At 40.9% G+C, this 18,804-nt stretch overlaps 1 protein-coding gene across 1 annotated transcript in view; it reads left to right on the top strand.

Moving 5' to 3' along the window:
- The window catches only part of LOC123331707 (adhesion G-protein coupled receptor G4-like), a 53,234-nt gene extending 52,226 nt beyond the window's left edge, over positions 1-1,008 (top strand). Inside the window, exon 4 of the mRNA XM_045164358.1 lies at positions 836-1,008. Coding sequence (XP_045020293.1) covers positions 836-1,008 — 173 coding nt within the window. The remainder of the gene's footprint in view (positions 1-835) is intronic.
- Positions 1,009-18,804: the final 17,796 nt, after the last annotated feature.

Genomic DNA, 18,804 nt, shown 5'->3' with positions numbered 1-18,804 from the left:
TTGTAAAATAAAAGATAAACCTGTTTAGCATAAATTTCACACCTAATAAGTCATTTTTATTCACTAACACCTTCTACTGAAAAAGATTAAAGATCTTTGCCAATATTAGCCTTCAGACGTCATAGTGGCAGATGAAGAAGGATTAGAAGTAACCCACCATCAATTTCAGAACCGGAAGGGTCCTTATAATTCATTGTGTCCCATCTCCTTATTTTACCAATGAGGATATTGAGACTCAGAGAGGAGAAGGGACCTGCTGGAGGTGACACAATGTATTCATTTATTCACCCAGTTATTTATTCAACTAGCAAATATTTATTAAATTCCTACTGTGTGTATTGTGTGGTGCTGTATGGGGGAGGGTTCTCACATGCAAAGGGGTGACCTGAGGCTGGGACCTGAGCCACTCATTTTGGGGGAGTAAGCACATACAAGAAATGCCACAGTTTAACTACAAACCCTCCCCCGCCCAAGTTCCAAGTCTCACAGCTCTGCTTTCACACTATTTCTTCTAACATCTTTTGGTCAAAACCTTAACTGTCATTGCAATGTATTACCTTAAGTGAAAGTGTTAGTCACTCAGTCGTGTCCAACTTTTTGAGACCCCATGGATTGTAGCCCACCAGTCTCCTCTGTCCATGGAATCCTCCAGGCAAGAATACTGGAGTGGGTTGCCATTTCCTTCTCCAGGGGATCTTCCCAACCCAGGGATCAAACCTGGGTCTCCTGCACTGCAGGCAGAATATTTACTGTCTGAGCCACCAGGGAAGCCCCATATTGTTAATAAGACGCCACTCTTGGAAAACATGTGTCTCCTCTTCCACCCTTCCTCTAGCGGTGGCTCTTGCGGAGAGGGCCAGAGCCCAAGGCAAGTTCAATATGGCCCAGGGGCTCTGGAAGCACAGAGCCCCAGCACCCCAGCTGTCTGCGAGCTCAGGAAAGGCCTCTGTAGGAGAGGTGTCAGCGGAGATGGAGGTCGAGTACCAGCTAGAAGATTTAAAAGGGTGAGGAGGAGGGAGGGGTGTTTCAGGCAGAGGAAACCGCTTCTGTAAAGCTTCAGAAGTGGAAATCGGTCCAACCAGAGCCTAGAACTAGAGGGCAGAAGAGTGAGCAAGGGTTTAGTTCCTTTCCCTGAATGGCTGCCACTTTGTAGGTCAAGGAAATAAAGCCAGAAAGTAGGTTAATTCAGTCCCAAGTCACTATGTGTTTCTCCCCCTTTGGTCTTCTCACTACAGAAAACCACATCTCTTAGACTAAGTTGGGAGGGATGTTAGGTATTTGGTCCACCTTCCTTCATGTTACCAGTGTCCCAGAAAGGGGACTTTCAAGAAACAAGAGGGCCTGGGCTAGGACTTTTTTTTTTTTTTTTTTGACCATCGGCCAGGACCCTTTCCTCTGGATCTTGCTGCAAACCCTCCTCTACATAAGAATTGCCCAGGGGGATTCCTCTGGGAGGGGAAGCACTGACACACCAGGCTGGCTTTGGTTGAACAGAGCTGGTTGCGAACAGAAAGTGAGTAGCTGCCTCAGGGAGCCCCAGGCTGTGTTCATAATTCCTCATTTCTCAGTGGCTGAAGGGCTCAGAAATTATTTGTTGTTCAGTTTCTCAGTCGTGTCCGACTCTGCACTCCCATGGATTGCAGCACACCAGGCTTCCCTGTCCTTCACCATCCCCCGAAGCTTGCTCAAACTCATGTCCATTAAGTCAGTGATGCCATCCAACTATCTCATCCTCTGTCATCCCTTTCTCCTCCTGCCCTCAATCTTTCCCAGCATCAGGGTCTTTTCTAATGAATCAGGTCTTCACATCAGGTGGCCAAAGTACTGGAGCTTCAGTTTCAGCATCAGTCCTTCCAATGAATATTCAGGGTTGATTTCCTTTAGGATTGACTGGTTGGATCTCCTTGCAGTCCAAGGGACTCTCAAGAGTCTTCTCCAGCACCACAGTTCAAAAGCATCAATTCTTCAGTGCTCAGCCTTCTTTATGGTCCAACTCTCACATCCATACATGACTACAGGAAAAACCGTAGCTTTGACTACATGGACCTTTATACACTGTTGAGGTTTGTCATAGCTTTTTCTTCCAAGGAGCAAGCGTCTTTTAATTTCATGGCTGCAGTCACCATCTGCAGTGATTTTGGAAAATTTGAAGAAATTTGAGGGCTAAAGTGGCCCAGCAGGTTCTTCATGAGACATCATCAGGGCACCCCACTTCTAGGCTTTCTTGACAAGTCCTCAGAGGCTCTGCTTCCTCTCTATCCTGTCCTGTACCCGCCTCACCTCTCATCTCTTCAGGTGAGCCCCAGAAGCAGCTCCTTCCCAGCTGCCTGGCCACCTAGAACCTTGGGCTGTGGCACATGGGCCAAGGCCCATCTCAATGGCTCTGCATTAGCGAGCTCTGCATCTCAGTGGCTACATTTCCTTTAGACCAATGTTTATGACGCATCCCTGCTCTATCATTCACCAACTGTGTGACTTTGTCCAAGCTTTTGAGCCTTCCCAAGCCCCAGTATACCTGAAAAATGCCTACATTGTTCCAGTGAGAACTGAAGATAATGCACGTGAAACACCCTTAACAAAGTAACTGGCTCACTGTAGGTACAGGATAAAACCCCTGTTGTGTGCTAGGCCATGCAGGGGACACCAGGACACACAGTGCCTATGTTCAAGAGGTCATGGTGTCCTGGGAGGACACTGTTCCAAGCTGGATGATAATCAACCAGCTTCCATTGCCAATGAGGATGCAACAGGAAGAGGTTGTAACTAACCCATGATGAATTGATTTTCCTTATAAGGAGTTCAGTTCAGTTCAGTCACTCAGTCATGTCCAACTCTTTGCGACCCCATGAATTGCAGCACGCCAGGCCTCCCTGTCCATCACCAACTCCCGGAGTTCACTCAGACTCACATTCATTGAGTCAGTGATGCCATCCAGCCATCTCATCCTCTGTCGTCCCCTTCTCCTCCTGCCCCAAATCCCTCCCAGCATCAGAGTCTTTTCCAATGAGTCAACTCTTCGCATGAGGTGGCCAGAGTATTGGAGTTTCAGCTTCAACATCAGTCTTTCCAATGAACACCCAGGGCTGATCTCCTTCAGAATGGACTGGTTAGATCTCCTTGCAGTCCAAGGGACTCTCAAGAGTCTTCTCCAACACCACAGTTCAAAAGTGACAATAAGGAGAGGCTCTCTCAAAGAAAGCAAGGATGGATGAGGGTTAGAATTGGGATAAACTGCGTCATGTCAACCCACTCCAGTGTTCTTGCCTGGAGAATCCCAGGGACGGGGGAGCCTGGTGGGCTGCCGTCTATGGGGTCACACAGAGTCAGACATGACTGAAGCGACTTAGCAGCAGCAGCAGCAGCAGCAGCAGCAGCAGCGTCATGTCAGAGTCTGGAATTCACTAGCAGGCAATAGCTGAACTTTGTTCCAGGTGCAAAACCAGTGCTTATAGGATAGATATTTGGGTATATGGCTGGAAATTGGTCCAGCTGTGTATAATTTAGACCTGATGTGAAGACAGGAGATGAACTAAATTATCTCTGAAACTTCCCTCTTAGCTTGTGATTTTATTTTCCACATGTCTGTACCTAATGCATGCAGTACTTCAGAATTCTAGACTGATGATTAACATGCCAGAAATTAGAAAGGCAGGACCTGAACTCTTCCTTGTATGTTTCATCTGCAGACCAAAAACATCACAAAAGCATTAACCACATATGTCGTGAGTGCCAGCATTTCTGATATATCCATTCAAAACTTGGCAGACCCAGTGGTTATTACTCTGCAGCATGTTCAAGGAGACCGGGTAACATATCCATTTTCATCTCAAAATATAAGGCCTCAGAACCCCTCCCTGATTCTACTGTTAAAAATAATTGGCTACTTAACAGATGTGATTCCAAGATATAACGAAGATTGTTCCCTTCCAGGTAGCAGAGGTGTATTGTAATTGGGGACTTTAGAAATAACGCCTTAGTCCAAAGGGATAAGTAGCAGCAGGTTTCCAGTGCTGTGGCAGATTGGCAGGGGAGTGACTGGGGGCAAGTGGATCTTTTGGTTTTCCCATCACTCTAAATGAGATTTAATTCCATTTATTTTTGAGAAAGGCAAACAAGTTAATTCAACATAGTGAAACATTTTTATCCTTTGAATTTCCATGAAGAGCATTAAAATATGTATTAATTATCACCAAAGAATTAAAACCATAGTCATATGGCATAACATAAGGTATATATTACTAAATGCTCAAATTTAGCCATGATAGAAGAATGAACTACTACTCCGTTCTTTGATGTTAATCTATGTCCAGTGTGGAGTCTTAATAGCTTCCTTCATTGCCAATCTAAAAGACCATAGGGTACAGCATATTTTTTACAGGTCTTAACTCTAGAAGGAAAAAAGGAAGAGTGGGAGAAGGAGTTCTTTTTAAAAGATACCAAATGAAATATATTTAACGCGTAAGATCTCTTAATTCTGGCTGGGGCCACAGCTCTCCAGGCATCCCCAGTAACCAATTTCTAATTGCCATCCAGCTCCTTGGAGATTGCAGGAGCTGGTGAGGCTTCAGGAATGCTCACTAGACCTGATGAGGAGGCGGATTAATCTTTTTTTATTTTTAAATTTATTTATTTTATTTTTGGCTCTGCTGGGTCTTTGTTGCGGTGTGGGCTTTTCTTTAGTTGTGGTGAGTGGGGGCCACTGTCTAGTCGGTTCTTGGGCTTCTCATTGCAGTGGCTTCTGTTGTGGAGCACAGGGTCCATGTGGGCTTAGTAGTTTTGGCTCCTGGACTCTAGAGCGTAGGCTCAGTAGCTGTGGCTCATTGGCTTAGTTGTTCCACAGCATGTGGAATCTTCCTGGATCAGGGATCAAACCTGTGTCACACTGGCAGGCATATTCTTTACCCCTGAGTCACCAAGGAAGCCTGAGACATCTGAATATTGTATCCATAAGGCTTGATCTCAGCTATGAGCCCCAAATTCCAGAATTTCACAAGAAGCACCTACTGCACAGCAGAGCCACTCCAATCCTCCTCCTGGGCCTTGTACCAGGAAGACTGGCAAATTCTCCATTTACCAAAGATATTAAAGGATATATACCAGATCACTATGTAGCAGTAACATATTGTTTTGTTACTCACTTGTAAACCCGAAGATACTTGGAGTTTATTTTAAACCCAGCTTACAAATGGTGTGTGTGTGTGTGTGTGTCTACTCTTTAAGAAAACATCAAGAAGAAAAGACTTGTGTGTAGTTGTCATTATTTGGTGACAGTCACAAGGAAAGCTATTTGCCTCTGATTTTTCTTTTTTCTAGAATTATGATCAAGTTCGCTGTGCCTTTGGGGACTTTGGGAATAGCAGTAATTTTCATAGCAAGCTTTGGCTTTCACTCTCAATGAGACTTTGTCCCTGACCATGTTGCTATTTGGGAGGTACGTGGCAGCAAGCTGTAGTGAAGCTACTGTCTTAACAGACCCTACAGGGAATTCCCAATGACCAAGATATGAATATGCTTCATATCTAATTAGGGCATGGGAGTTTCATTTTTAAAACTTTCTTTTTGAAAAAAGACTTATTTGGGAGATTAGAAAGAAAGCACATAACTCAGCAAACTGGAAGAAAGAAAGTTGGAAGACAGTAGTACAGAGCAGCCTTGAGCTGTTTGAAGAAAGCTGAGGAATGAAGATCTGGCTCTTTATCTGAGATTTCCCATGAGATCTGCCAGATCTACTGACTCCTTTGTTTTCCCTCTTCTCTTCTATATTGACTGTGTGACCTTGAGTGGTCCGTTTACTCTCTAGGTGCTTCAATCTTTTGATCTTTACATGGAGGGGATAAGACATTCTGGTTGGTCTCTAAGGACCCTTCCTACTTGATTGAGTATGACTCTTTGGAGACCATAAGAGAAGGAGTCATGGAAATAATGCCATTTGCAGCAACATAGATGGACTTAGAGAAGCTCCAAATGTGTGAAGTAAGTCAGACAGAGAAAGAAATATCACATGATATCACTCATATGTGAAATCTAAAAAAAAAGGCTATAAATGAACTTACCTACAAAACAGAAATAGAGTCCCAGATGTAGTAAACAAACTTATGGTTACCAGGGGATAAGCTGGATACATTGGGAGTTTGGGATTGGCATATACACACTGCTGCTGCTGCTAAGTCGCTTCAGTCGTGTCCGATTCTGTGCGGCCCCATAGACGGCAGCCCACCAGGCTCCCCCGTCCCTGGGATTCTCCAGGCAAGAACACTGGAGTGGGTTGCCATTTCCCTCTCCAATGCAGGAAAGTGAAAAGTGAAAGTGAAGTCGCCCAGTCGTGTCTGACTCTTGTGACCCCATGGACTGCGGCCCATCAGGCTCCTCTGTCCATGGGATTTTCCAGGCAAGAGTACTGGAGTGGGGTGCCATCGCCTTCTCTGATATACACACTACTATATATAAAATAGTTAACTAATCAGGACCTACTGTATAGCGCAGGGAACTCTAGTCAATACTCTGTAATGGCCTATATGGGGAAAGAATCTAAAAAAGAGTGGATATGTGTATATGTATGTCTGATTCACTTTGCTGCACATCTGAAACTAACACATTGTGAATCAACTATACTCTGATAAAAAATTTTTAAAAAGAGAGAGAAGGGGTGATGGAAAGGGATTGCTGAATGGGTTCCTCTTAAGCTTGCCATTGCCATTGGAATCTGTAGGGATGTAGCCCAATCTCAGAAAATTCCCGCACAGAAGCAATTGCTCCTGGAATGCCAGGAGTGTCTCTGGGAGTAGTCCTTCCACCTGTAGAAGCTCTGTTTGGGATGTTTCCTTTTTTAGTATCCTTGAAATTCTGGGGTGGGGGAAGATAATACTACTTTCTTACAACAGAGATATCACTGTCCTTTCCTGGTCCCCTTCAAGTCGTTCAGGGTAAGATTTCTGTAAAATGATAAGCTTTGTCCCCCACAGCCTCAATAAGCTGATCTGTGTGTTCATTAATATCCATTAATGGGCTCCTTCCAGGTCATCTTTTGCCCCCACCCTCTGTCCATGGATCTAGAACTTCTGGAATCTCTTAGCGTTATCCTGGATGGACAAATTTTAACCACACTTAGCTGGCTGCCCTAGGAGAACCCCTCTGGTCTAGTACTACTCTAGAGGTTTAACTCTAAATGTCATCTAGTACCCAAGATCTACAGGTTCTCAAGGTATGTGGGTTAGTTCTAGAAGCCTGAGTGTGCTCAGGAGTGAGAAACTAGGCAGGTGTCAAGTAGACCAGAGGCTTTAATTGGCCCTAAGGAGTTCCAAGTCTGAGTGAACTCCGGGAGTTGGTGATGGACAGGGAGGCCTGGCGAGCTGTGATTCATGGGGTCGCAAAGAGTCGGACACGACTGAGCGACTGATCTGAAGGAGTTCTAGACCATAATTTGACTTGAATGCAAAACACTTGAGACCATTTGAATTCTAGATTGAGCTGGTTGTTTCAAATGTTTATTCCAGTCCCATTGAGGAACCCCACGCGTCATCTGTATTCCATAGCTCAAACACTTCAAAAAGTTCTAGATCTGTTTCCTCTTTGTGCTACTTGAAAAAAAACAGTCCTTACTGTCACTCCAACATAGTGGCAGGACTGTTGTTCATCATTAAAGTCTGTCCTCATCTGTAGAAGAACAGGAAAAGTGAGAACCAAAGAAGTTATGCCATTTATGAAGTCCTCCACAAGTCAGTTCTGCCTATTAGGATTAATGTAATTTCAGTGTTCAATTATACTGCTATCCTGCTGTCTTAACAAACAATACTAATCATAGCACACATTGGAAAGGTACATATAATGAAAAGTTAAACATTTCTGAGAAAAGAAAAATTGCTTTGAAATTCCCTTGTGTCACTTGCAGATAGGCAAGGTGGATGGAACTCATCAGGCTGTAACGTGAAGGAAACAACTGTAAGTTACACAAACTGTCAATGTGATCACCTTACCCATTTCGAAGTCTTAATAGTGAGTTGTCTCAGTGTGTGAAGTGTTAGTCGCTCAGTCATGTTGGATTCTTTGAAACCCTATGGACTGTAGCCCACCAAGCTCCTCTGTCCATGGAATTCTCCAGGCAACGATACCAGAGTGGGTAGCCATTCTCTTCTCCAGGGGATCTTCCCAAACCAGGGATCAAAGCCAGGTCTCCTGCATTGCAGGCAGATTCCTTACCGTCAGAGCCACCAGGGAAGCCTGGTTACCTCTTAATCACTCCTTAATAGAGTTTTGACAACTTTTATTAGATTACAGACTAGGAATATATGTATGAATTAAGTTATGGAAAAGTGGCATGCAAGTGGAAGAAAGCCGCCCACCTTGTTCATTCAAAGTAGAGCAAGTTGAAATGAATGTTTATTTTTTCCTTGTAAAATTAATGCCGATTTCTCAAAATTCAAACTTTACAGAAAAGGTCCCTATAACCCCCCTCCAAAGAAATCACATTAACACCTTTATGTATGTTCTTTCAGATTCTTTTCCTATATACGTATATTAATATATCTTTTGGTTTTTAAAAAATGGGATCAAATTATACATACTGCTTTTACCACTTGCTTTTCACTTAACAATATATATTGGACACCTTTAAGGCAAATATATGTCTATCTACTTAAATTTTTAAAAATATTTTTATGGTATTCCACTGTGTGAATTTAACACAGTGGAATTTAACCAATCTGCTACAGTAAGCATTTGAGTTGTTACTGTTTTTCTCCATTATGAAGAATGCTATAGTACACATTTTTATTTATTAGATGACACCACCCTTATGGCAGAAAGTGAAGAGGAACTAAAAAGCCTCTTGATGAAAGTGAAAGAGGAGAGTGAAAAAGTTGGCTTAAAGCTCAACATTCAGAAAACGAAGATCATGGCACCTGGCCCCATGACTTCATGGCAAATAGATGGGGAAACAGTGGAAACAGGGTCAGACATTATTTTTGGGGGCTCCAAAATCACTGCAGATGGTGACTGCAGCCATGAAATTAAAAGACGCTTACTCCTTGAAAGGAAAGTTATGACCAACCTAGACAGCATATTCAAAAGCAGAGACATTACTTTGCCAACAAAGCTCTGTCTAGTCAAGGCTATGGTTTTTCCAGTGGTCATGTATGGATGTGAGAGTTGGACTGTGAAGAAAGCTGAGCACCTAAGAATTGATGCTTTTGAACTGTGGTGTTGGAGAAGACTCTTGAGAGTCCCTTGGACTGCAAGGAGATCCAACCAGTCCATTCTAAAGGAGATCAGTCCTGGGTGTTCTTTGGAAGGACTGCAAGGAGATCCAACCAGTCCATTCTAAAGGAGATCAGTCCTGGGTGTTCTTTGGAAGGACTGATGCTAAAGCTGAAACTCCAATACTTTGGCCACCTCATGCAAAGAGTTGACTCATTGGAAAAGACTCTGATGCTGGGAGGGATTGAGGGCAGGAGGAGAAGGAGACGACAGAGGATGAGATGGCTGGATGGCATCACCGACTCGATGGACATGAGTTTGAATGAACTCCGGGAGTTGGTGATGGACAGGGAGGCCTGGCGTGCTGCAATTCATGGGGTCGCAAAGAGTCGGACACGACTGAGCAACTGAACTGAATTGAATACTGGTGTATTTCTATAGAATAAATTGATAGAAGTAGAATTGCTTCCAATTAGAATATTAAATTTTAATAGTTATTGCCAAATCGCAGTGTAAGAAAGAAATATTTATTTTTAATACTTGCGATCGTTAACCAAGCAAGAGTTTTCTGATCAACTTGCATATCCAGGCTTAGAGCCTTGGCAGTAATTGTTAATCCTTCTCTCCTTCATTTCCTTTGGTCCTCCCTAACATCAGGACTTGATGAGTTTTCCTTCAAAATGGCTCAAATGCATTTCCTTCTTCTTTACCCACCCTTGAATGCTTTCTTAGTTCTCCTAAGTTACTGTACTGTATATATTATATACTGGTATATGAGTATGTTGTGTATGAGTTGTTTCTTCTACTAACGGTAAACTCCCTGAGGGCTGAGAGTCTGTTTTATAGTTTTCTTTTTCTTTCTTTCTTTTTTTTTTTTAACCATGTCTACTCAACAAATAAGAGGTAAACCCATTGATACTTATTGAACTGTAAGAATTTTGTTTACCCACCTGCAAATTGGTTAGAACATTACAGCATGAGTCAAAAGACCATGGTTCACAGTCTAGCTCTGTTACTAGCTATCTATGTGATCTTGGTCAGGTTGTTTTACTTGTTTGGATCTTAAATTTGTTTTCTGGAATGTGAAAGATTGGAGTGGATGAGGATGTTTTAACCTTAGCACTATTGCTCTTTTGGGCCATATATTTCTTTGTTGTGGGTGCTGTTTTGTGCATACAAGGTTGTTTAGCAGCATTCCTGGTCTCTACCCACTAGATGCCAGTAGCCCCTTCTTCAGGTGTGACAACCAAAAATGTCTCCAGACATTGCCACATGACCCAGGGGAGGGGTAAAACTGTGTCCAGTTGAGAACTACCAGAGTAGACCAGCATTTGTTAACCTTTTAGGAGTCACGAAGCTCCATTGCCATCTGATGAAAAGTATGGACCGTCTTCCCAGAACATATTCAAATAATTTGAATTTCAAATATATTCAAGTAATTTGCACACCATCTCAAGTCTTTTATAGTTCTCAGGTTAAGAAATTACAGGTTTATGTGATCTCTAAGGTCCACTTTGTCTTTGAATTTTATGAAAATTATTGAAGGTCTAAGGGAAAGGAACATTTTTTTGATGTTCCGTGCAATGTTTTGGAACGCTCAGTTCAGATAATAATTCACAGTGTATCTCAAATTCACGTCTATTAGTTTGGTTATATTTGAAGTGTGAAACATGTTAATGACAATAAAACCAAGGACTAAATGTTCTTCCAGTGCTGTTGATGGCTCTCCATGCCCCATACACAGTAAGTTGCACTAGGCATAATCAATGAACAATATACAGTCTTATTGTATATCCATCTACATACTCTGGTTTTATAAGAGCTTTAACAGAGATGCCGTACATCCTGGGAAGCTACTGTTAGTCCGCACTGGAAACTTTTTACCATAAACTTGCCTAGCCAAATGTATAAAATACAACACATTGCATTCCCTAGGATTTATCCAGGTCTGCAGTGGATGCAGTGAATGAACAGATATTAGTGATTATAACATCCATCGGATGTGGAATCTCCTCCATTTTCCTGGGACCTGCAATAGTGACATACCTAGCTTTTCAGTAAGTTGGTAGAGTTTTACTCTAAGTTTAATTTGGTTTGATGGATGCTCTTGGCATTGTACCCTTGTTAATTTCATGTTAATGTAACAGAAATGTTCTTATTCATCACAATAGGCAGAGGTCACATCCTTTAGATTATGAAGTGGCCAGGTTAAAAAAAAATCAAGGCTCCTCTGAAAAAAAGATTGTAATTGAATTTTTAAAACAACAATAGGTTTGAGATAGGAAAAGATTTCTCCAACAGGGTACAAAAACACTAAGTATTAAAGAAAAAGTTAATCAGTTGGACTCCATTAAAATTAAGAGCTTTTTTAAATCAAAAGATACCATGAAAATAGTGAAAATGCAAGCCACAGATTAAGAGAAGATATTCACTATATATATATCTGACAAAGGACTTGTATGCAGAATATATTAAAAACTACAAAGCAAAAAGCAAAAGAAAGACAATACATTAAAAATAGGCAAAATACTTGAAAATTCTTTTCAAGTGAAAATTGAAAATTCTTGAAAAATTTCATGAAGTCAAGCGTCTGGATCTTTGAAATACCCAAGTAACTATGTGAAATGGTTCCTATAGTCATCCTGCTCCTTGGTCATGTGTAGATTTAGTCTTGAGTCAGTTGAAGGAGTGATGGTGGAATTGTAGTATACAAGGAAGTCTTTTCTTCCTTTTCTTCAAAGAAGGGGACTGCTTAGCTGAGAGAAGCTATGATTATTTCTATTACTAAAGGTCACCTTATTTGGAATATTTTGATTCTACCTGGAAAGATGGTGGGGGACTCAAAAATTTAGTACCTATAAGATAATATGAATAATTAAAATTTAATAGGCAGTTCTTTTATTCTTTTAATTATTATACATAGAAAGCATGGCCATGCTTGATCAAAAGCAGAGAGCCTGCCTCACACTGCGCCTTTTCCTTTAGCAAACTTCTGAAAGATCATCCTTCTAAAATCCTGATCACCTTGTACACAGCACTACTGATGCTAAACCCGGTATTTCTAGTCAATTCCTGGTCGTCATCATTTCAGAAAGCGGGCCTTTGTATCACAGCTGCTGTGGTACTTCATTATTTCTGCTCGTGTCTTTGACTTGAATGCGCCTGGAGGCAGTCCACGTGTATTTTGCTCTAGTCAAAGTCTTCAACATATACCTTCCCAATTATATCCTTAAATTTTGTCTGGTTGGTTGGTGTAAGTATATCTGCCATTGTCCTTGATGTCTCTCTTTCAAGCCTATGTCTGTCTAATTCTGTTATACAAGTATTAGGGACCAAAATTCTGCTATTATCATAAGTAAGGAATTAAGCATTGCCTCACTGGTTTTGGGGTGGGCATTTCTTTTTCTGTCTGTATTGCTCTGTGAATCAAGCTTTGGACCTCTATGGTGAGACACTGGTTCACATATATTTACTGAGCAGCTGCTGCTGTGCTGTGCTAAATGCTAGATCTATAGTAGTGAACCTGTCAGCTTTTATCCTTCTCTTTCTCAAGTTACAAACCCAACAAATACACATAGATACAATAGCCAACACTGAGGTAGTGTTCCATGTGCCCAACATGGTTCAAAGCGTCTCATTTAATCTCAGCTTGAATCTTCAGGGCTTCCTTGGTGGCTCAGAGACAAAGAATCCACCTGCCAATGCAGGAGATGTGGGTTTGACCCCTGGTTGGGGAAGATCTCCCGGAGAAGGAAATGGTAACACGCTCCAGTATTCCTGCCTGGAAAATCCCATGGACAGTGGAGCATGGGGTTGCAAAGATTCAGACATGACTGAGCAACTAAACAACAGCAACAACCTCTAATCTTCACAATATCTCTATGGGAAAGGTTTTATCATTATTCCCACTTAACAGATGAGGATGCAGAGGCACAAAGAGATTATGTAATTTGCCAGAATTTGCACAGCTAGTAAGCGGCAGAACTGGGGTTTGAACCAGGGAGTCTATCTCCATAGTTTGGACGTTGACCTCTAGGATGTAGTCAGATTGTTTAAGGGCCAGGGAAAACACCTGAAAGACGTGAGAGGGTGCTGGTTCAGACATACTCCGTTTCACACCACGTCTTATAACTGTCACCATTCTGCCACCCTAGAGAAGAAGCCAGGAAGGAATTTAGCGTGAATAGTTCTCATTGGTTGCTTTCCTGTAATTCTAACTGACATGAACAGCTCAGCTATTCCCCACCCCTTGCCTATTCAAACAAGATTTAGCATTCAGAAAACGTGTTGGATCCATAGGAGATGGAAAAAGGCAAAAGGGCAAAATGGCTAGTGCCAAAAGGCAAAACGACTGTCTGAGGAGGCCCACAAATAGCTGAGAAAAGAAGAGAAGAGAAAGGCAAAAGAGAAAAGGAAAGATATGCCCCTCTGAATGCAGAGTTCCAAAGAATAGCAAGGAGAGATAAGAAAGCCTTCCTAAGTGAACAATGCAAAGAAGTAGAGGAAAACAATAAAATGGGAAAGACTAGATCTCTCTTCAAGGAAATTAGAGATACCAAGGGTACATTTCATGCAAAGATGCGCTCAATAAAGGACAGTAAAGGTATGGACCTAACAGAAGCAGAAGATATTAAGAAGAGGTGGCAAGAACGAACACACAGAAGAACTATACAGAAAAGATCTTAATCACTCAGATTACCACGATGGTGTGATCACTCACCTGGAGCCAGACAAGCTAGAATGCAAAGTCAAGTGGGCCTTAGGAAGCATCACTCCGAACAAAGCTAGTGGAGGTGATGGAATTCCAGCTGAGCTATTTCAAATCCTAAAAGATGATGCTGTGAAATATGCTGCACTCAATATGACAGGAAATTTGGAAAACTCAGCAGTGGCCACAGGACTGGAAAAGGTCAGTCTTCATTCCAATCTCAAAGAAAGGCAATGCCAAAGAATGCTCAAACTACCTCACAATTGTACTCATCTCACATGCTAGCAAAATAATGCTCAAAATTTTCCAAGCCAGGCTTCAACAATATGTGAACCAAGAACTTCCAGATGTTCAAGCTAGATTTAGAAAAGGCAGAGGAACCAGAGATCAAATTGCCAGCATCTGTTGGATCATAGAAAAAGCAAGAGAATTCCAGAAAAAACATCTACTCTGCTTTGTTGACTATGCCAAAGCCTTTGACTGTGTGGATCACAACAAACTGTGGAAAATTTTTCAAGAGATGAGAAGATCAGACTACCTTACCCACCTCCTGAGAAATCTGTATACAGGTCAAGAAGCGACATGGAACAACAGACTGGTTCCAAATCGGGAAAGGAGCATGTCAAGGCTGTGTATTTTCACCCTGCTTATTTAACTTATATGCAGAGTACATCATGCAAAATGCTGGGCTGGGTGAACCACAAGTTGGAATCAAGACTGCCGGTCGAAATTATACCTCCTTAGCAATGCAGAGCTTATATTGGCATCCAGAGATCTATGGTGCTTTATTATCTTTTTCAAAAGTTTATTTATTTTTTAATTGAAGGATAATTGCTTTACAGATTAATATCTTTGTACTTCAGTTCAGTTCAGTTCAGTCGCTCAGTTGTGTCCGACTCTTTGTAACCCCATGAACCGCAGCATGCTAGGCCTCCTTGTCCATCACCAACTCCTGGAGTCCACCCAAACCCATGTCCACTGAGTTGGTGATGCCATCCAACCAGCTCATCCTCTGTCATCCCCTTCTCCTCCTGCCCTCAATCTTTCCCAGTATCAGGGTCTTTTCAAATGAGTCAGGTCTTCGCATCAGGTGGCCAAAGTACTGGAGTTTCAGCTTCAACCTCAGTCCTTCCAATGAACACCCAGGACTGATCTCCTTTAGGATGGACTGGTTGGATCTCCTTGCAGTCCAAGGGACTCTCAAGAGTCTTCTCCAACACCATAGTTCAAAAGTATCAATTCTTCAGCACTCAGCTTTCCTTATAGTCCAACTCAGACATCCATACATGACCACTGGAAAAACCATAGCCTTGACTAGACGGACCTTTGTTGGCAAAGTAATGTCTCTGCTTTTGAATATGCTATCTAGGTTGGTCATAACTTTCCTTCCAAGGAGTAAGTGTCTTTTAATTTCATGGCTGCAATCACCATCTGCAGTGATTTTGGAGCCCATAAAAATAAAATCAGCCACTGTTTCCCCATCTAATTGCCATGAGGTTTTGGGACCGGATGCCATGATCTTAGTTTTCTGAATGTTGAGCTTTAAGCCAACTTTTTTTTGGAGTTTATTTTTATCATTTTTATTTTTTTAATATAAATTTATTTATTTTAATTGGAGGCTAATTACTTTACAATATTGTATTGGTTTTGCCATACATCAACATGAATCCACTGCAGGTATACACGTGTTCCCTATCCTGAACTCCTCTCCCTCCTCCCTCCCCATACCATCCCTCTGGGTCATCCCAGTGCACCAGCCCCAAGCATCCAGTATCATTAAGCCAACATTTTCACTCTCCTCTTTTGCTTTCATCAAGAGGCTCTTTACTTCTTCTTCACTTTCTGCCATAAGGGTGGTATCATCTGCATATCTGAGGTTATTGATATTTCTCCCGGCAATCTTGATTCCAGCTTGTGCTTCTTCCAGTCCAGTGTTTCTCATGATGTACTCTGCATAGAAGTTAAATAAGCAGGGTGACAATATACAGCCTTGACGTACTCCTTTTCCTATTTGGAACCAGTCTGTTGTTCCATGTCCAGTTCTAACTGTTGCTTTCTGATCTGCATACAGGTTTCTCAAGAGGCAGGTCAGGTGGTCTGGTATGCCCATCTCTTGAAGAATTTTCCAGTTTATTGTGATCCACACAGTCAAAGGCTTTGGCATAGTCAATAAAGCAGAAATAGATGTTTTTCTGGAATTCTCTTGCTCTTTCGATGATCTAGTGGATGTTGGCAATTTGATCTCTGATTCCTCTGCCTTTTCTAAAACCAGCTTGAACATCTGGAAGTTCACAGTTCATGTATTGCTGAAGCCTGGCTTAGAGAATTTTAAGCATCACTTTACTAGCGTGTGAGATGAGTGCAATTGTGCGGTAGTTTGAGCATTCTTTGGCATTGCCTTTCTTTGGGATTGGAATGAAAACTGACCTTTTCCAGTCCTGTGGCCACTACTGAGTTTTCCAAATTTGCTGGCATATTGAGTGCAGCACTTTCACAGCATCATCTTTCAGGATTTGAAAGAGCTCAACTGGAATTCCATCACCTCCACTAGCTTTGTTCTTAGTGATGCTTCCTAAGGCCCACTTGACTTCACATTCCAGGATGTCTGGCTCTAGGTGAGTGATCACACCATCATGATTATCTGGGTTGTGAAGATCTTTTTTGTACTAAGATTTTTGTAAAGAGACATAATTAGTTCCAAAGATACCAATTGTAGCATTGAATTGTTTAGTAAGTAGATTTAATACATTAGAGTTTTTCAACATTGTATTGGAAAAGGAGGAAAACACAGATGTATATATTTTAATTTCTAGATTATTTTTTCTACAAGAGAGAACTGTGTATTTTTGGTACCTCTTTCTTATGTATGTGAATTTCATAATATTTTTTATTAATTCTAGTAGTTGATGGGAATATCTTAGATTACCTAGGCTGAAAATCATGTTAGTATAAAAATGTTGTCTAATAATTTTCTTTTCTTATTGCTGAAAACTACAATGTTAAATAATACTTTTGATAGTTATCACCATAAGCTTCCTGATTTAATTGAAGTGATTTTTAAGTTTTGTTATTTAAAGTGATACTTTTTTTGATTACAGTAAATAATATTTGTCATATTATAATAAGGTTACTTTTGCTTATTTCTTTTTTACAAAGTTTATGGGAGGACCGCATCTATTAACATGCTGCTGCTGCTGCTAAGTCGCTTCAGTCATGCCCGACTCTGTGCGACCCCATAGACGGCAGCCCACCAGGCTCCCCCGACCCTGGGATTCTCCAGGCAAGAACACTGGAGTGGGTTGCCATGATTATGAGAATCTACAGAAGGAAGCTAAAAAGATGAAAAGATAGATGATTCCAGCCTTTACAGTGCTCCCAAGCCAGTGGAGGAGACAGAACAGCCAATAAGCAGTAACACTTGAACTAGAGAGTGATATTGTTAGTGTCATTGGAAAGCATTGACTTGACTACTCCCGGAGTTTTAAAATCATAGGGTATGTTATTTGGGTACTAAAGACTTACATGGGACTTTGAGGATGTTCAGACCCAGTAGTTAGTATAAGCAAAATTAATTGCTATTATAACTCTTAATTTTATATGCATATGGATGAACTTTCAATCAAATCTCATCCCTAGAAACAATACACTCGGAGAAGAAAGAATTTTCCTCATTTGGTTAGTTTATGAAGTAACCATTAAAAAAATCCCAATTTGTTTGACATTTGTCTGGAAGGATAACAAACCAAAACACACCTGAAGAAAGACAGAGTCCTTCATTGTCTCATGATCAATACTAGACTGCACAGAACAGGGCACAGAAAATAAGGAAGAAATACCCCTCATTATAAATGTCATGACTAAATCCTATCTGACGCATTTGGCATTGGAGAATAATTGGAAATTCTATTTATGTTCCTATTTACACGTCTATTGTCAAAATTAATGATTCACTATAAGTGAGCAGTTTTGCCTATAGTCATCACCATCAGTGCCTGTGACGAAATGAAAATGCGTTTTTATTTCCACAAACCTTGATTTTCATTACAAAGTCCCAGACTCAAATTTTCCCATTCATGACCAATGGCCTAAAAAGTCTTCCCTAAATTGACAAATCCTTACCCTTCAAAATAAACATTCATGTTTGATAAGTTTTATTAACTACTGAACAGATAGAAATGTCTAGCATACGTCTAAGGAATAACAATGAAACAAACCCCGAATATCCACCATCAAGAAACGAGAAATGGATACATTTTAAAAAATTAAATTTTCCTTTGTATAAGTAATGCATTACATGCTATAAATTCAAAATTTACAAGAGGGTATACATACATTGAAAATTCTATCATTTTCATTTATGTAAATCCTTCCTTATTCTTTTTATGACTGCAGAGTATTCTATTTATAGATGTAATATCATTTACTTACCCAGTCACCTATTGATTTGTATTTTTCTTGTTTCTAATATGTTGCTTTTATTTTTAAAATGCTGTGATGACTAACCTTGTGTGTAAATCATTTAACACATGTTTGAGTATATCTGCAGAATAAATTCCTAGAAGTGAAACGGTTTGGCCAAAAGGTATATATATTTTATTTCCTGTTTTTTAAGGCATGAGTATTTTTATACAGAGAAAATGTATGCTTCTATCAACAATGCATGAGAGCGCTTACTTCCCCACACTTTCAAGAATGAACTGTGTCATTAAGCTTTGTCAGTGTTACAGGCAGCAAAAATTATATCATGGTGTTTACATTTGCATTTCTCTTATTATTACTGAAGCTGAGCACCTTCTTTTTTTCTATATGATTCCATTTATATGAAGTTCTCCAAGAGGTGAAACTAATCCATGATGATAGAAATCAAAATAAAGGTCTGGGGCAGAGATAGACTGGAAAGAAGT

The sequence above is a fragment of the Bubalus bubalis genome, chromosome X (genome assembly GCF_019923935.1).
Source record: "Bubalus bubalis isolate 160015118507 breed Murrah chromosome X, NDDB_SH_1, whole genome shotgun sequence".
Classification (NCBI taxonomy): domain Eukaryota; kingdom Metazoa; phylum Chordata; class Mammalia; order Artiodactyla; family Bovidae; genus Bubalus; species Bubalus bubalis.
This window is presented reverse-complemented; position numbering and strand designations above follow the sequence as displayed.